Source organism: Sinocyclocheilus rhinocerous, unplaced genomic scaffold (assembly GCF_001515625.1).
Source record: "Sinocyclocheilus rhinocerous isolate Xijiao unplaced genomic scaffold, SAMN03320098_v1.1 scaffold3263, whole genome shotgun sequence".
Lineage (NCBI taxonomy): Eukaryota > Metazoa > Chordata > Actinopteri > Cypriniformes > Cyprinidae > Sinocyclocheilus > Sinocyclocheilus rhinocerous.
In genome coordinates, this window is record NW_015664010.1 from 374,911 (window position 1) to 390,844 (window position 15,934).

A 15,934-nucleotide genomic window follows, 5' to 3' on the forward strand; every position below is an offset into this window, starting at 1 on the left:
GTCTGAGAAAACGAGCGCGTCTGATTTCGCTCCCTTGGTGACGTGGCAAAGGGATCTCATTATAATATTACCACCCTTTAATCTGTAAGTTTGCACCCACGGCGCCGCCATTTGATTTCGCAAGCGACAACGGTGTACCAGCTCTAATGCCATGATGAAAGTTTGAGCAAAGCATGCTAACTGTTCTGTCATTGGCTGCACAGACGAGCACAGAACACTATTTACAGTCCCAGCCTCAGAGGAGACAAGACAGCAGTGGATTTATTGATGTATTTAGGCTACTGTATATTGCTGCTGCCACACAGATCTAAAATAAACAAGCGACTCAGGCCCTCAAATTCACATATTTAGTGTTGTGAGCCAGAAAAATGACTGCGATAACCATGATGCACGTGTGTGTTTGAGTTAAGAAAGTGCACAGCCGTTACTTCTTTCACAGGCAGTCTGAAGGAAACCGTCCCAGTCTGGTGCTGATAGAGGCAGTTCTGTCTGAAAATGATTCCAGAACCTGACAATAAAACAACAACAGATATTATCAGAGGTGGACAAAGTACACAATTCCATTACTTGAGTGAAAGATACTGCTGGGTATTACTCCATTACAAGTGAATGTTGTAAAGACAGAGTTTTACTTAAGTAAAAGTACAGAAGTACTTAAGTACCAAAAGTAAATTTCTTTTTTATGTCAATGCACTGTTTTATTATTGTTGTGTGTAATACTCGCAATACCTTATACCTTACAATACATTACAACTACTGAATACACTGACTAACTTTTGGAATAAAGAGCTTTTAGAATGATACAAATGTCTTATTATTGAATTGTTGTAAATAAATGTCATATTTGCAACTGGTCGGTGTTCAAAAAATGCTGGGAAATCACTTCACGTAACCCTACAAGAGTGATTACTGATAGGCGGTCTGCAAAATAAAAGTCACGTTTTAGAGATGAAAAAATAAATAAATAAATCACCCACTAACTTTCAAAGCTGCTCCATAGAAACGACTTTCTACTTCGAGGACCTTGATAGAAATGTAGTGGAGTAAAAAGTACGATATTTGTCTTTCAAATGTAGTGTTTCCAGAAGAAATAATACTCAAGTAAAGTACAGATACTCAAAAAGTGTACTCAAGTAAATGCACTTCGTTACTGTCCACGTCTGGATATTATAGACCACATGAATCTGCAAAGTACATCTGATTTCCACAGCTAAAAACATACTTTATGAATCTGTGTGATGGTTTTTTTAAGTATGCAAAATGTTAAAACCTTCATATTCTTTACATAAGTGCATTGGGGTACCAGCAGGTGAATACCATGGTAAATGAAGAAAATTGGTCTGTATGCGACATGTCATTAAAAATAGTTTTCATTTCGTAATTAGAAATGCGTCTGATTTTCATAATTTAAAACATACTTCATGAATCTTTGTAATATTTTTTTAATGTTAAAACCTGATTTTTTGAAGTACCTTGGGGTACCTTGTAAATACTATGGTAGATGAATAAAATCACAGATTTTTGTCTGAATGCAAAATGTTTTTCTCTGACTTGACAAAATGTCTATAAGTGTTGTTGTTGTTCCCTTTCAGTCGGTCACTCTCGACGTCACGTCGGATGACCGACGAAATTGGGATCTCGCTTAGAGGGACCAATCTACTTCGAGTGTAAACTAAACGAGCCAATGCACATTGGCATGCGATTATTGCATCCAGCTGCTGCTGATCACAGCGTGAGTATAAGTAGGCAGCAGATGCAGCGCATATTCAGGTTTTCGCTGAGGAGCCGAGCCGGTGACCCAGCCGCTCAGCGGTGGTACAGGAGCTGTGGCGACGGGACGTGACGTCTCCGTTCCCTCCTTCAGGGAACGAGGGTTCCCATACGTAACCGAGACGTTCCCTTTCAGTCGGTCACTCTCGACGTCACGTCGGATGACCGACGAAATTGGGATCTCGCTTAGAGGGACCAATCTACTTCGAGTGTAAACTAAACGAGCCAATGCACATTGGCATGCGATTATTGCATCCAGCTGCTGCTGATCACAGCGTGAGTATAAGTAGGCAGCAGATGCAGCGCATATTCAGGTTTTCGCTGAGGAGCCGAGCCGGTGACCCAGCCGCTCAGCGGTGGTACAGGAGCTGTGGCGACGGGACGTGACGTCTCCGTTCCCTCCTTCAGGGAACGAGGGTTCCCATACGTAACCGAGACGTTCCCTTTCAGTCGGTCACTCTCGACGTCACGTCGGATGACCGACGAAATTGGGATCTCGCTTAGAGGGACCAATCTACTTCGAGTGTAAACTAAACGAGCCAATGCACATTGGCATGCGATTATTGCATCCAGCTGCTGCTGATCACAGCGTGAGTATAAGTAGGCAGCAGATGCAGCGCATATTCAGGTTTTCGCTGAGGAGCCGAGCCGGTGACCCAGCCGCTCAGCGGTGGTACAGGAGCTGTGGCGACGGGACGTGACGTCTCCGTTCCCTCCTTCAGGGAACGAGGGTTCCCATACGTAACCGAGACGTTCCCTTTCAGTCGGTCACTCTCGACGTCACGTCGGATGACCGACGAAATTGGGATCTCGCTTAGAGGGACCAATCTACTTCGAGTGTAAACTAAACGAGCCAATGCACATTGGCATGCGATTATTGCATCCAGCTGCTGCTGATCACAGCGTGAGTATAAGTAGGCAGCAGATGCAGCGCATATTCAGGTTTTCGCTGAGGAGCCGAGCCGGTGACCCAGCCGCTCAGCGGTGGTACAGGAGCTGTGGCGACGGGACGTGACGTCTCCGTTCCCTCCTTCAGGGAACGAGGGTTCCCATACGTAACCGAGACGTTCCCTTTCAGTCGGTCACTCTCGACGTCACGTCGGATGACCGACGAAATTGGGATCTCGCTTAGAGGGACCAATCTACTTCGAGTGTAAACTAAACGAGCCAATGCACATTGGCATGCGATTATTGCATCCAGCTGCTGCTGATCACAGCGTGAGTATAAGTAGGCAGCAGATGCAGCGCATATTCAGGTTTTCGCTGAGGAGCCGAGCCGGTGACCCAGCCGCTCAGCGGTGGTACAGGAGCTGTGGCGACGGGACGTGACGTCTCCGTTCCCTCCTTCAGGGAACGAGGGTTCCCATACGTAACCGAGACGTTCCCTTTCAGTCGGTCACTCTCGACGTCACGTCGGATGACCGACGAAATTGGGATCTCGCTTAGAGGGACCAATCTACTTCGAGTGTAAACTAAACGAGCCAATGCACATTGGCATGCGATTATTGCATCCAGCTGCTGCTGATCACAGCGTGAGTATAAGTAGGCAGCAGATGCAGCGCATATTCAGGTTTTCGCTGAGGAGCCGAGCCGGTGACCCAGCCGCTCAGCGGTGGTACAGGAGCTGTGGCGACGGGACGTGACGTCTCCGTTCCCTCCTTCAGGGAACGAGGGTTCCCATACGTAACCGAGACGTTCCCTTTCAGTCGGTCACTCTCGACGTCACGTCGGATGACCGACGAAATTGGGATCTCGCTTAGAGGGACCAATCTACTTCGAGTGTAAACTAAACGAGCCAATGCACATTGGCATGCGATTATTGCATCCAGCTGCTGCTGATCACAGCGTGAGTATAAGTAGGCAGCAGATGCAGCGCATATTCAGGTTTTCGCTGAGGAGCCGAGCCGGTGACCCAGCCGCTCAGCGGTGGTACAGGAGCTGTGGCGACGGGACGTGACGTCTCCGTTCCCTCCTTCAGGGAACGAGGGTTCCCATACGTAACCGAGACGTTCCCTTTCAGTCGGTCACTCTCGACGTCACGTCGGATGACCGACGAAATTGGGATCTCGCTTAGAGGGACCAATCTACTTCGAGTGTAAACTAAACGAGCCAATGCACATTGGCATGCGATTATTGCATCCAGCTGCTGCTGATCACAGCGTGAGTATAAGTAGGCAGCAGATGCAGCGCATATTCAGGTTTTCGCTGAGGAGCCGAGCCGGTGACCCAGCCGCTCAGCGGTGGTACAGGAGCTGTGGCGACGGGACGTGACGTCTCCGTTCCCTCCTTCAGGGAACGAGGGTTCCCATACGTAACCGAGACGTTCCCTTTCAGTCGGTCACTCTCGACGTCACGTCGGATGACCGACGAAATTGGGATCTCGCTTAGAGGGACCAATCTACTTCGAGTGTAAACTAAACGAGCCAATGCACATTGGCATGCGATTATTGCATCCAGCTGCTGCTGATCACAGCGTGAGTATAAGTAGGCAGCAGATGCAGCGCATATTCAGGTTTTCGCTGAGGAGCCGAGCCGGTGACCCAGCCGCTCAGCGGTGGTACAGGAGCTGTGGCGACGGGACGTGACGTCTCCGTTCCCTCCTTCAGGGAACGAGGGTTCCCATACGTAACCGAGACGTTCCCTTTCAGTCGGTCACTCTCGACGTCACGTCGGATGACCGACGAAATTGGGATCTCGCTTAGAGGGACCAATCTACTTCGAGTGTAAACTAAACGAGCCAATGCACATTGGCATGCGATTATTGCATCCAGCTGCTGCTGATCACAGCGTGAGTATAAGTAGGCAGCAGATGCAGCGCATATTCAGGTTTTCGCTGAGGAGCCGAGCCGGTGACCCAGCCGCTCAGCGGTGGTACAGGAGCTGTGGCGACGGGACGTGACGTCTCCGTTCCCTCCTTCAGGGAACGAGGGTTCCCATACGTAACCGAGACGTTCCCTTTCAGTCGGTCACTCTCGACGTCACGTCGGATGACCGACGAAATTGGGATCTCGCTTAGAGGGACCAATCTACTTCGAGTGTAAACTAAACGAGCCAATGCACATTGGCATGCGATTATTGCATCCAGCTGCTGCTGATCACAGCGTGAGTATAAGTAGGCAGCAGATGCAGCGCATATTCAGGTTTTCGCTGAGGAGCCGAGCCGGTGACCCAGCCGCTCAGCGGTGGTACAGGAGCTGTGGCGACGGGACGTGACGTCTCCGTTCCCTCCTTCAGGGAACGAGGGTTCCCATACGTAACCGAGACGTTCCCTTTCAGTCGGTCACTCTCGACGTCACGTCGGATGACCGACGAAATTGGGATCTCGCTTAGAGGGACCAATCTACTTCGAGTGTAAACTAAACGAGCCAATGCACATTGGCATGCGATTATTGCATCCAGCTGCTGCTGATCACAGCGTGAGTATAAGTAGGCAGCAGATGCAGCGCATATTCAGGTTTTCGCTGAGGAGCCGAGCCGGTGACCCAGCCGCTCAGCGGTGGTACAGGAGCTGTGGCGACGGGACGTGACGTCTCCGTTCCCTCCTTCAGGGAACGAGGGTTCCCATACGTAACCGAGACGTTCCCTTTCAGTCGGTCACTCTCGACGTCACGTCGGATGACCGACGAAATTGGGATCTCGCTTAGAGGGACCAATCTACTTCGAGTGTAAACTAAACGAGCCAATGCACATTGGCATGCGATTATTGCATCCAGCTGCTGCTGATCACAGCGTGAGTATAAGTAGGCAGCAGATGCAGCGCATATTCAGGTTTTCGCTGAGGAGCCGAGCCGGTGACCCAGCCGCTCAGCGGTGGTACAGGAGCTGTGGCGACGGGACGTGACGTCTCCGTTCCCTCCTTCAGGGAACGAGGGTTCCCATACGTAACCGAGACGTTCCCTTTCAGTCGGTCACTCTCGACGTCACGTCGGATGACCGACGAAATTGGGATCTCGCTTAGAGGGACCAATCTACTTCGAGTGTAAACTAAACGAGCCAATGCACATTGGCATGCGATTATTGCATCCAGCTGCTGCTGATCACAGCGTGAGTATAAGTAGGCAGCAGATGCAGCGCATATTCAGGTTTTCGCTGAGGAGCCGAGCCGGTGACCCAGCCGCTCAGCGGTGGTACAGGAGCTGTGGCGACGGGACGTGACGTCTCCGTTCCCTCCTTCAGGGAACGAGGGTTACCATACGTAACCGAGACGTTTTTTAAACTAGATCAAATTAAAAATATTGAACACTGAACAATATAAACGTTCAATGAAAAACTTAAACTTAAAAAATAAATTAATTAAAATTTGAAAATAAAATAATATAACCTGAAACAAAATAAAATGGAATTTAAGTAAATTAGTACTAAAGTACTAAAAAACGGAAATAAAAAAATAAAGCTAAATATTAAAAATAATTGCAACAGTGGCAATTCTGTCTGAAAACGATTCCAGAATTTGGCAATAAAAAAAAAGATATATGAAACAATACGAAATAATATTATAGATCTAATACACATGAACTTTCATCTGATTTCCATAGTTAAAAACATACTTTATGAATCTGTGTTATGTTTCTTTCTGTGTAATTTTTTTTAAACATGCAACATGTTAAAACTTGTACCATGTAAATATGGTACATGAATAAAAATTCATCTGACTGCAACATATTTTTCTTTAACTAGAAATGTGTCATAATGTTGTTATATAGTGCTGTTATTGTTTTAAAACTATCAAAAATAGTTTTTGTTAATTGAAATAAAGCTAAAATAAAATATAAATGTTCAGTGAAAAACGTGACTTTTTTGAAAGTTTTTGAAAATTAAAAATAAATAAACTGCGATAAAATAAGGCTAAATTAAAGTACTAAAAACTGAAATAAAAAAATAAAGCTAAATATAAATATTTAAAAATATTTGCAATAGTGGCAATTCTATCTGAAAATGATTCCAGAGTCTGCCAATAAAAAATACATATGAAAATAATGTATTAATACACATGAACGTGACATGAATTTGCATCAGATTTCCATAGTTAAAAACCTCTTTTAAAAAATCTTTTTGCTTTGAGGTACCTTGGGATACCATGTAAATACCACGGTAAATGAATAACATCACAGATTTTGCCATGATATTTCCACACTTGTTTCATATTGTGATGATGTTGTTCGCGTGTATTTTACTTGTGGTGATAAACATCAGGATCTCGACTCATTCTGTTATTGTAGCCGATGTACAGGTCATCCCACAGCCGCCCGTTCAAAATCACGTGTCTCATCACATTAACTCGATTCTTGATCTGAAACACACACATTTTACTCATTAGTTTGGATTAGACTTCAGCGTGCATCTCATCCTGCTCAGTTTGTACCTCCTCAAACGCGTGATCTCTCTCCGGTCGCTCGTCTGGGAATGAAAGATCCAGAAAGTCCACTAGATAGTCGTAACCTCCCTTCAGAGGCTTGAAATCATCCTCCGTCTCAATGACCTGAGAGTTAGAGTTTAAAGTTTAGTTCAATGCCACTCAGAGTTAGAGTTTAATGCATCTGTTTATGGGTTTGTTTGTGCATGAAGCTGCTTTATGTGTGAAATCCACCAGCAGTTTGGCTATAATGTATATGATTTACCCGAATGACCAGATTGTAGCCTTTAAATCCTGCCCAGTTATAATAGTACTGGATCCAGCTTTTGCATTTAAAGATTTCAGCTGAAACGGAAGCTTTCAGTTCCTCCAAATATAAGTCAAAGTCCCAACTGTCCTTATAGATCTTTGTGCCGTTGGGCGGTTCAGTGATAGCACTCCTATGGTTATGATATTAAAACCAGAAAAGAAAATCATGTTGATGGAAAAACGGGAAGAAATAATAACAGAATAACACTCATGCATATGTGACCCTGGACCACAAAACCAGTCATAAGGGTCCATTTTTTGAAATTGAGATTTATGCATCATCTGAAAGCTGTAACAACATAATTCTGACATGCAACCTGCTAATGAACATGTTGATGCGCAGTCAATTTCTGAACTGGTGAACAGTTAATGTGAAATGAAACGGATGCAAAAAGGATAAAAACAATACAGACTACATTAAATAGTTTACATATAATGACATGAATTTATAAAATGCATAATTATTCAGCCTATGTCTTGTAACAGGATTGTTATACTGTAGTAACTAAAACTAGAACTAAAACCCAAACTATATAAAAGTTACAAGTTTTTTGTCCAAAATAAAAATTAAAAGTAATAACATTTTAAAAAAATATTAATTGAACATAGTTAAAAAAAATCTTTCCGTTTTGTTAATTGAAATAAAATATATATATTTATAAAAAACGGTTAAACATATTTCACAATAGTAATCATTTTTTGTCAGGATCCTTTGATGAATATAAAGTTATTATTAATAATAATACAATAAAAAATCTTTATATTAATTAATAAAAATTATATTATCAATCATTTTAATTGTAATAATTAATCATAATATTATTAATAATAATGAAAAAAAAAAAAACTTATTTCAGTTGCCACGGCAACATTTCTCATTTTCATTTAATTTAACGTGATCTCAAATGAATAAAAAAGAATAAATATTACATAGACAAATAAAAAACAATAACTAATTCAAGAAATAAAAACACACTTAACCAATTACTAAAACTTAGTTAAAATTAAAACGAAAACTGAAAGTACAAAAATAAATAAGAAGTTCAAAATAATAATAATATTAAACTTTAATAGTATCTCAGTGGTACTTATATAACACTGCTGTCAGGGTTTTTGCATATTGTCTGGCATATGCTGTTCTTGCAAATTTTAATACATTTCATGCACTCAAGATGCATCAGCATGCTCAAATGCTACATATGAATGCTTTCTCCTTATGGGATGTTTAATAAAAAAGCATGTGAATGCACCTGTTGGATGGGTCATTTAGCGCGAGGGCCAAATCCAGGACTGAACCGGGTAAAGGAGTCCAGGTTAAGATGTTCGGACAGCTCTTCCTTATCGATTCATTCAGATCTGCTGCGCTGTTCTTGATGTTTGTCTCCTTTATGTACCTGTTAGTCGTGTTCATACATTTCATACTTTGATGACTGTACATATACACTACAGTCAAAAGAGTGAAATAATTGAGTTTTTTTTTCATGTGTTTTGGCTGAATTTTATTTGACGAAAATACAGCAAAAACGTAATATTGTGAAATATTATCTCAATTTAAAATAGTTGTTTTCTATGTGAATATCTTTTAAACTGTAATTTATTTCTGTGATCAAAGCTGAATTTACTCCAGTCTTCAGTGTCACATGATCTTCAGAAATCAGTCTAATATGCTGATTTGCTGCTCAAGAAACATTTCTGATTATTATCAATGTTGAAAACAGTTGTGCTGACAAATATTTATGTGGAAACCGTGATACATTTTATTTTTCAGGATTCTTTGAAGAACAAAAAGTTCAAAAGAACAGGGTTTATTAGTAATATAAATACTACTACTACTACTACTACTAATAATAATAATTATAATTATTAATAATGCAATTAAAATATATAAAAATTAATTGTTAAAAATAGTGATATTGATAAAAATATATATATTTTTTTATAAATAACTATTAACAATGATACTGTTAAAAAATCTTATTAATAATAGAAATAATAATAATTTATATCTGTAACACATTCTTAATATTTTTGTGGAAACTGATCCTTTTTTTCAGGATTCAGGACGTTCTGGCTTGTGCATGTGATTTCATGTTGACCGTACTGATGTTTTCAGTGTGTTGCATGCAGTAGTTAAAGGGGTCATATGATGCTGCTAAAAAGAACATTATTTTGTGTATTTGGTGTAATGAAATGTGTTTATGCGGTTTAAAGTAAAAAAAACACATTATTTTCCACATACTGTACATTATTGTTTCTCCTCTATGCCCCGCCTTTTTGAAACGCGTCGATTTTTACAAAACAAAGTTACGCCTTCTTTCTTTGTGTAAACATTTGGGCGGCGTTATGCACGTCTTCCCACATCGTGATGTAGACATGTGGGTGCGTGTTAGAACGAGCCGTTTTAGGTAGGCGTGGTTAACTCTGAACTTTTATAAAGAATATCTCTTTGGTTTTGAGACTTTAGTCTTTGCAACTTTACAGATCTTCTTTATGCACCAAGAGCTTGTAACACTCCAAAGAGAAAGGAAAAATTGAAATCGCATCATATGACCCCTTTAAATGTTGACTAGCTGTGGATAACGCTCACTGAAAGAGTTGTGTTCACCTGTCAGAGGGATGCGCTTCAGTGAAGTACCCAGCAAACGGGCAGTAGATCTTGGGCTGCAGTGATTTCACCAGCTGCGTCTTATATTTTAACAGTTTCTTCCTCTCGTTCTTGATGAAATCTGCCTTCCAGCTTTCTGTCAGTAAAAAAACGCATTATGCATTTCCTGACGGACCTGAACGGTTGCCAGTTCCCATAATGCACCTGTTTAAAGCGTCATGTGTGACTCACCGGTGTATTTGCCGCCATGGAAGGTCATGGGGAAACCGGAGGCGCCGCCAGCGAAGTCGCTCATCATCACATCAACGCCGTGAGGAAGACGTCCATTGTTTGGTCTGGTGCAGTCCACCGTGTTCAGGATCATGTGACCTTGGAATTTATTTATTTATTTTGAGTTTATACAAACTTTTTAGCAACATTGTGTATTTCAGAGGGGGTTTAGGCACTTTGAGTTTAACCATTAATTTCAGAATTGAACCATCTCAACATAATCTTAATGTAAAACTACCTTACTGTTCAAATGTTTGGGGCCACTTTACATTCACATTCATAGAATTTTTGTGGACATATTTTTTCAGCATTTTATCAGATTTGTGACAACACGTGTCAAATAAACACACACTTGCCGACAACATAAAAGCTTGAGGGTGTTAAAAGTTTGAAAGTGAATAATTTGAAATGTATTAGTATTATAACTTAAAATAATAATGTTTTAAATGTAATTTTAAAGTACACTTATATTATTAAAAATCTTCATTTTTTATAATTAGAAAAAAAAATATATATATATAAAATGTAATCAAATATATGAAATACGCAAGCCAGTTTTTATTTATTTATTTATTGAAAAAAGAGAATACTCCTATTCAGCAAGGATACATTAAATTGATCAATAGTGACAATAAATGCATTTATAATGTTATAAAAGATTTCTATTTCATATAAATACTGTTCTTTTAAACTTTAATATAAACTTTATTCATCAAGGAATCAAATGTATCACAGTTTCCACAAAAATATTGGGCAGCACGACTGTTTTCAACATTGATGATAATCAGAAATGTTTCTTGAGCAGCAAATCAGCATATTAGAATGATTTCTGAAGATCATGTGACACTGAAGACTGGAGTAATGATGCTGAAAATACAGCTGCGCATCACAGAAATAAATTACATTTTACAATAGATTCACTCAGGAAACAGTTAATAATATTTCACATTTTATACTGTATTTTTGAGCAAATAAATGCAGCCTTGGTGAGCATATAAGTCTATTTTTAAGCGTCATTTAACTTCTGATAATTTAACCCTAAAACAGGCAAGAGTGGAAAATGATCAGCAAAAAATAATTTCATGTCACTTTTTATATCATCTGGACTTTCAAACACATTCAAAGGAATTTTTGTAATATATTTTGGATTTTGGAGTTGTGTCTCACGTTGCCCTTTTAGGGTATAAAAAACAGCCCAAGTCATCAATAATTCTATGATTTATTTGATGCAAACAAATATGCTGCATGTATGACATGTCTTAAGTGTCCTAAATTTGAGGCACAGACATTTCTTGTATTTTTACATTTCTGAACTGTCTCGTCTTCATTCTTAGGGGTGGGTAATTCCACCCCTTGAGGTCCACTGTCCTGCACGGTTGAGCTCCATCCCTAAACAATCATATAATGCAATTTATGCAACACCATATAATTTTTTTATGTAATCCTGAAGACTTTTGTTAGATTTTTCAGATGCGTTTGATCAGGGTTGGAGCTAAACACTGCAGAATGGTAGCCCTCCAGGAGCAGGTTTGGACACCCCTGTTCTATTATAAAATGAGCTGTGTGAAAAAAAAAAATCTAGTTAAAAATGCAAAGATGTAGTCAGCTAAATGTAATATTATCAGTTTTACATGCACAATTTTTAAACTCAAAATAAATAGAAAGGGGACTGTGTACAAGCGGCCCCAAGGCCAGGAGGCCCCTCTGAGAGATTTTTTATCAAGGGGGGCTCCCCCTTGTATTTTGTGTGATTTCTGTGTATTTTGTGTGATTTCTACACCCCCCATAACCACCAAGGGGGAACGCCAAACCCCCTCAAAACACCCCACCCCACCCCTCACACACTCACCACCCCAGAATGCACAATAATGAAATAACCAGAACATGAGGCACAGTTTACCTTGTGACACCATTCAATGTCAGTATTGAGGATAATCCTTTTTTTATACCCTAGCCAGGCAACGTATCTCAGGGGGATACGCATATTTCAAAATGCAATAAAAAACAACACAAACAACATATGACTTAATTTTCATTTTCAACATCTCAAGACAATGTTCACAATTAATACTAACAGTTGTATTGCACTGTTTTTTGCGGAAAAAATTAAGATTAATAAATGCCCGCTTTCTACATTTTCTGAATGTTCAGCCTCGTGGGTGTACGTGTTGGCTTTAGGTCAAACTGACAAAACAAGCACAGAAAAATTGAAATGAAAAATTAGTCCTCGTGCCTCATACAAGAGACTAAAGAATATGTATGCTGCGGTATACGTTGCCTGTTTAAGGGTTAAATGTAGCAGAAGGCAGTTTTGTTGGCATTGAAACTGTTCAAACTGCATTTCTAAGGCTGTAAATTAACAGATAATTCTTTCACACCCTTGAAAGTGTTGCTGTTTTTGTGCACTTGAACTTTGCCTGAAGACTCGAAATAAAGAATGCAAAAGAAGTGCTGCTCGGGGTATAGGGCTCTTGTCTCGGTGCTCTTTGGGTGCAAGGGATGATTCAACTCGTAAGAATAATAGTAGTCCAAGGCACTCGAATCTTATTCAAAAAGTTTTAAAAAGCCTTTATTTCATCATGGCTATAAGTTTTAAGAACAGGTGACAAGTGCACACCTACGCGTTGCGGCTATTTTGCCTTCGTCAGGGTGTTTACCTGAAGACTTCGTATGCGTGTAATGTGTCCTGACACCTTCATGTAACACATGTTGTAGATAAAGGCAGAAAAATGCAACCAAACCTCTTTATTTTTAAGCTATTAGTCTTTCCTCGAACAGAGGCCGAACAGCACAATGTCACGCAACCCATCAGTGTAAATGAGCAGCAAAATACCTTTATACTCCACGATCAAGCAGGTGTCCATCTCAGGATGAACTCCGTCCATCAGAATCATAAATCGCAGGTGCTCATCGACCTTCAAATGATGGAAAAGCCAAAATTAAGAAAAATATAACACGTGAAGAAGAGTAAAAGAAAAAAAAACATACATTCTGCCACACGCCGAACGGCACCACGTTGATGTTTGTTAAATTCACTCCGCTTTTTTCAAGATACCTGCAACGAAATGAAAACACAGACATGATTCCCAAACTTTTTTGTCAGCCAAAACCCTTAGACATAATATATTTACTTAAAATTTTTAAGTTAATAATTCAATTCAAGTTAATATTTCAGTTGAACAAAACAGTATGTTTACGGTTCTCTGATGTCGATTAATGGTCACATGATATGCAAGTACATTTTTTTTTGTTAAGTGTTTTATTTTCATTGTTATTTTAAAACTATGTATAGGGCTGCACACCCCAAAAATGATACTGTGATTGTCGTCATATATTACAAATCGTCATATATTACGATTTGTTGTTCAAATGTAGAACTGTCGAAGTCAACTCATTATAGTTAATATTGAGGTGGCTTTGGCAGTTACAGATTTTCCCGCCTTTTTGTTGTTCACATCTGTTAATAGAGACAGAGCGACACGGGTCATAATCTGAAAACCACGCCCACTGGGGGGGAGGGGGGAAGCAATTCAACCCTCTCCATTGACTTTGTCAAAGACTATAGAATACCCAAGATGTGTCACTCGTATAGTTTTCAATGGGGAAAAATGCAACGCTCAATATGGTTGCTCTATAGAACGAAGCCCCGCCTTCTGAGTAAAAGAGCCAATCGCTAATCGGTAAAGTCAGCGCGTCACTGCATCTGCCGTTAGAAGTCCCGGTTTCTATAGAAACAGTCAGCGTTCTGAGATAGAAAAGATAGAGATAGCTTTTTTTAACACTATTTGAGCAAAAGAAACAGACAGTTGTTATCAGATTTCATTGGTGATTTCAAATATGAATTTTAACGTTGACTTTGTATTGTGGGAAGCTGCCTCTTAGTCATTTCTTACTTATAGCAAAAAACAGAACAATGTCTAAAAGCTGTTGTGTGACAAGGTGTACAGCAAACAAGCTAAAAAAAAAAAACACAGAACTACGTTTTTAAGCTGTTGACCCAAAAAATGAGCGTTTAAGGACACAAAAGTAGAGCGCAACGTATCATACTACGCCCACTGGAGGGAAACATCAGCGACAGGAAACATTCATTATTTTTAACCTTATCAAAGGATGAGAGATATATTGAGAAACTACATTTTATTTTGAATGTTTCCTGTTGCTGATGTTTCCCTCCAGTCCCACAGTCATATAAATAAAGGTGACTTGACTTGACCTTGTCACACAGCAGCTTTTAGACATTGATCTGTTTTTTGCTATAAGTCAGAAATAACAAGGAGGCAGCTTCCCACAATACAAAGTCAATGGAGAGGGTCGGATTGCCCCCAGTGTGGGCGTGGCCTAAATGCGCTCTGTCTTTATGCCAAAGCCACCTCATTATTGGCAGCTACAGATTTGAAAAACAATAAGGCGGGAAAAATCTAGATTAAAGAACCCTAAACTCTGGAGCTCAACCATCCAGCAGACTATCAACAAACTCTCAACAGGTACGTTTCTCTTGTATGAACATCGTCTCATGTCGCTACTCCTAAAACTTCCCGACACAAAGAACAAAGACTCTACTGCTGATGGGAATTTTCAAGGGTGTTCAATCTGTAAGGCTGGAAGAATCTCGAATACTGAGATACGGACATTACAAACAGTGATTTAACATTCAGGCATCTGTTCCCAACTTCCCACACCCCACTAAAACAACTTTCACTTCTTTCTCCTTCACATCTGTTCCTACTTCTCACTATTTCCTCAGTTCACTCAAAATGTTTATATGCAAACACGTTTTATGTGAATGCGAGTCATGTTTGGTGTCATTTGAAATGTCTCAGTGCAATTAGTACAAAGGTCTCATTTCCACAGACGTAATCCTAATAAAGATTTGAGAGTATAGGGTTACTTTGGGTGTGCTGTGCACTGTGCACTCTATATCTAAATGACCTCAACAGGATGTGAACCTCCCCAGGGTTAATCTGAACGGTCAATTCACAGCCCTGGTTGGAGAATGTTTTACTTGGTCTCAGTACTTAAGGAAGTGTTATTGCAAAAGACTCAGGGCACTTCTGTGGCCAGATGAGCACATATTCATTCTCTAAAAAAAAAAAGATGGATATAGAACCATTTTTGGTTCCTAAATAACTTTTCAGTTAACTTTTTTTTTCTTTCTCAGTTTGAAGACCATTTAAAAAATCAAAAGAACCTTTTTCACTATAAAGAAGCTTTTGGGGAAATGGAAAAGTTCTGTGGCTGTTAAAGTTTCTTCCCAGAACCACAGATTACAATGAAGAGCTTTATTTTTAAGAGTGCGTTGTCCTGAAGAACCCTTTTATGCTGAAATGATTCTTTGTGTTACAGATTAGGGACTGTTTATTCCCACCATTTTGTTTTTCAAATCTGTAACTGTTGAAGTCATTATCATTATAGGTAATAGTGAGGTGACAGTGACTACGTTTACATGGACATCAGTAATCTAATTATTTACCTTATTCTAAATAAGCCAATATTATGATTATGGTGTTGCTTTTAGAATATTCCTTTCATGTTCCCGTTTTACATGTTATAGTACATAGTTCGATTAATGGCACACGTCATTACGTCTCCACGTGACGCCATCCGACGTCCCCTCCGGAATTTCACAT

At 40.1% G+C, this 15,934-nt stretch overlaps 1 protein-coding gene across 3 annotated transcripts in view; it reads right to left on the reverse strand.

Moving 5' to 3' along the window:
- Nucleotides 1–334: 334 nt before the first annotated feature.
- The window catches only part of cmah (cytidine monophospho-N-acetylneuraminic acid hydroxylase), a 23,357-nt gene continuing 7,757 nt past the window's right edge, over nt 335–15,934 (reverse strand). For all 3 annotated transcript variants that reach the window (XM_016539556.1, XM_016539555.1, XM_016539557.1), the window contains exons 7-15: nt 13,296–13,362; nt 13,141–13,222; nt 10,269–10,406; nt 10,038–10,173; nt 8,683–8,826; nt 7,389–7,563; nt 7,133–7,249; nt 6,945–7,060; nt 335–508 (exon numbers count right to left, since the gene is read on the reverse strand). In XM_016539556.1, coding sequence (XP_016395042.1) covers nt 406–508; nt 6,945–7,060; nt 7,133–7,249; nt 7,389–7,563; nt 8,683–8,826; nt 10,038–10,173; nt 10,269–10,406; nt 13,141–13,222; nt 13,296–13,362 — 1,078 coding nt within the window. In that variant the 3' untranslated portion in view covers nt 335–405. The remainder of the gene's footprint in view (nt 509–6,944; nt 7,061–7,132; nt 7,250–7,388; nt 7,564–8,682; nt 8,827–10,037; nt 10,174–10,268; nt 10,407–13,140; nt 13,223–13,295; nt 13,363–15,934) is intronic.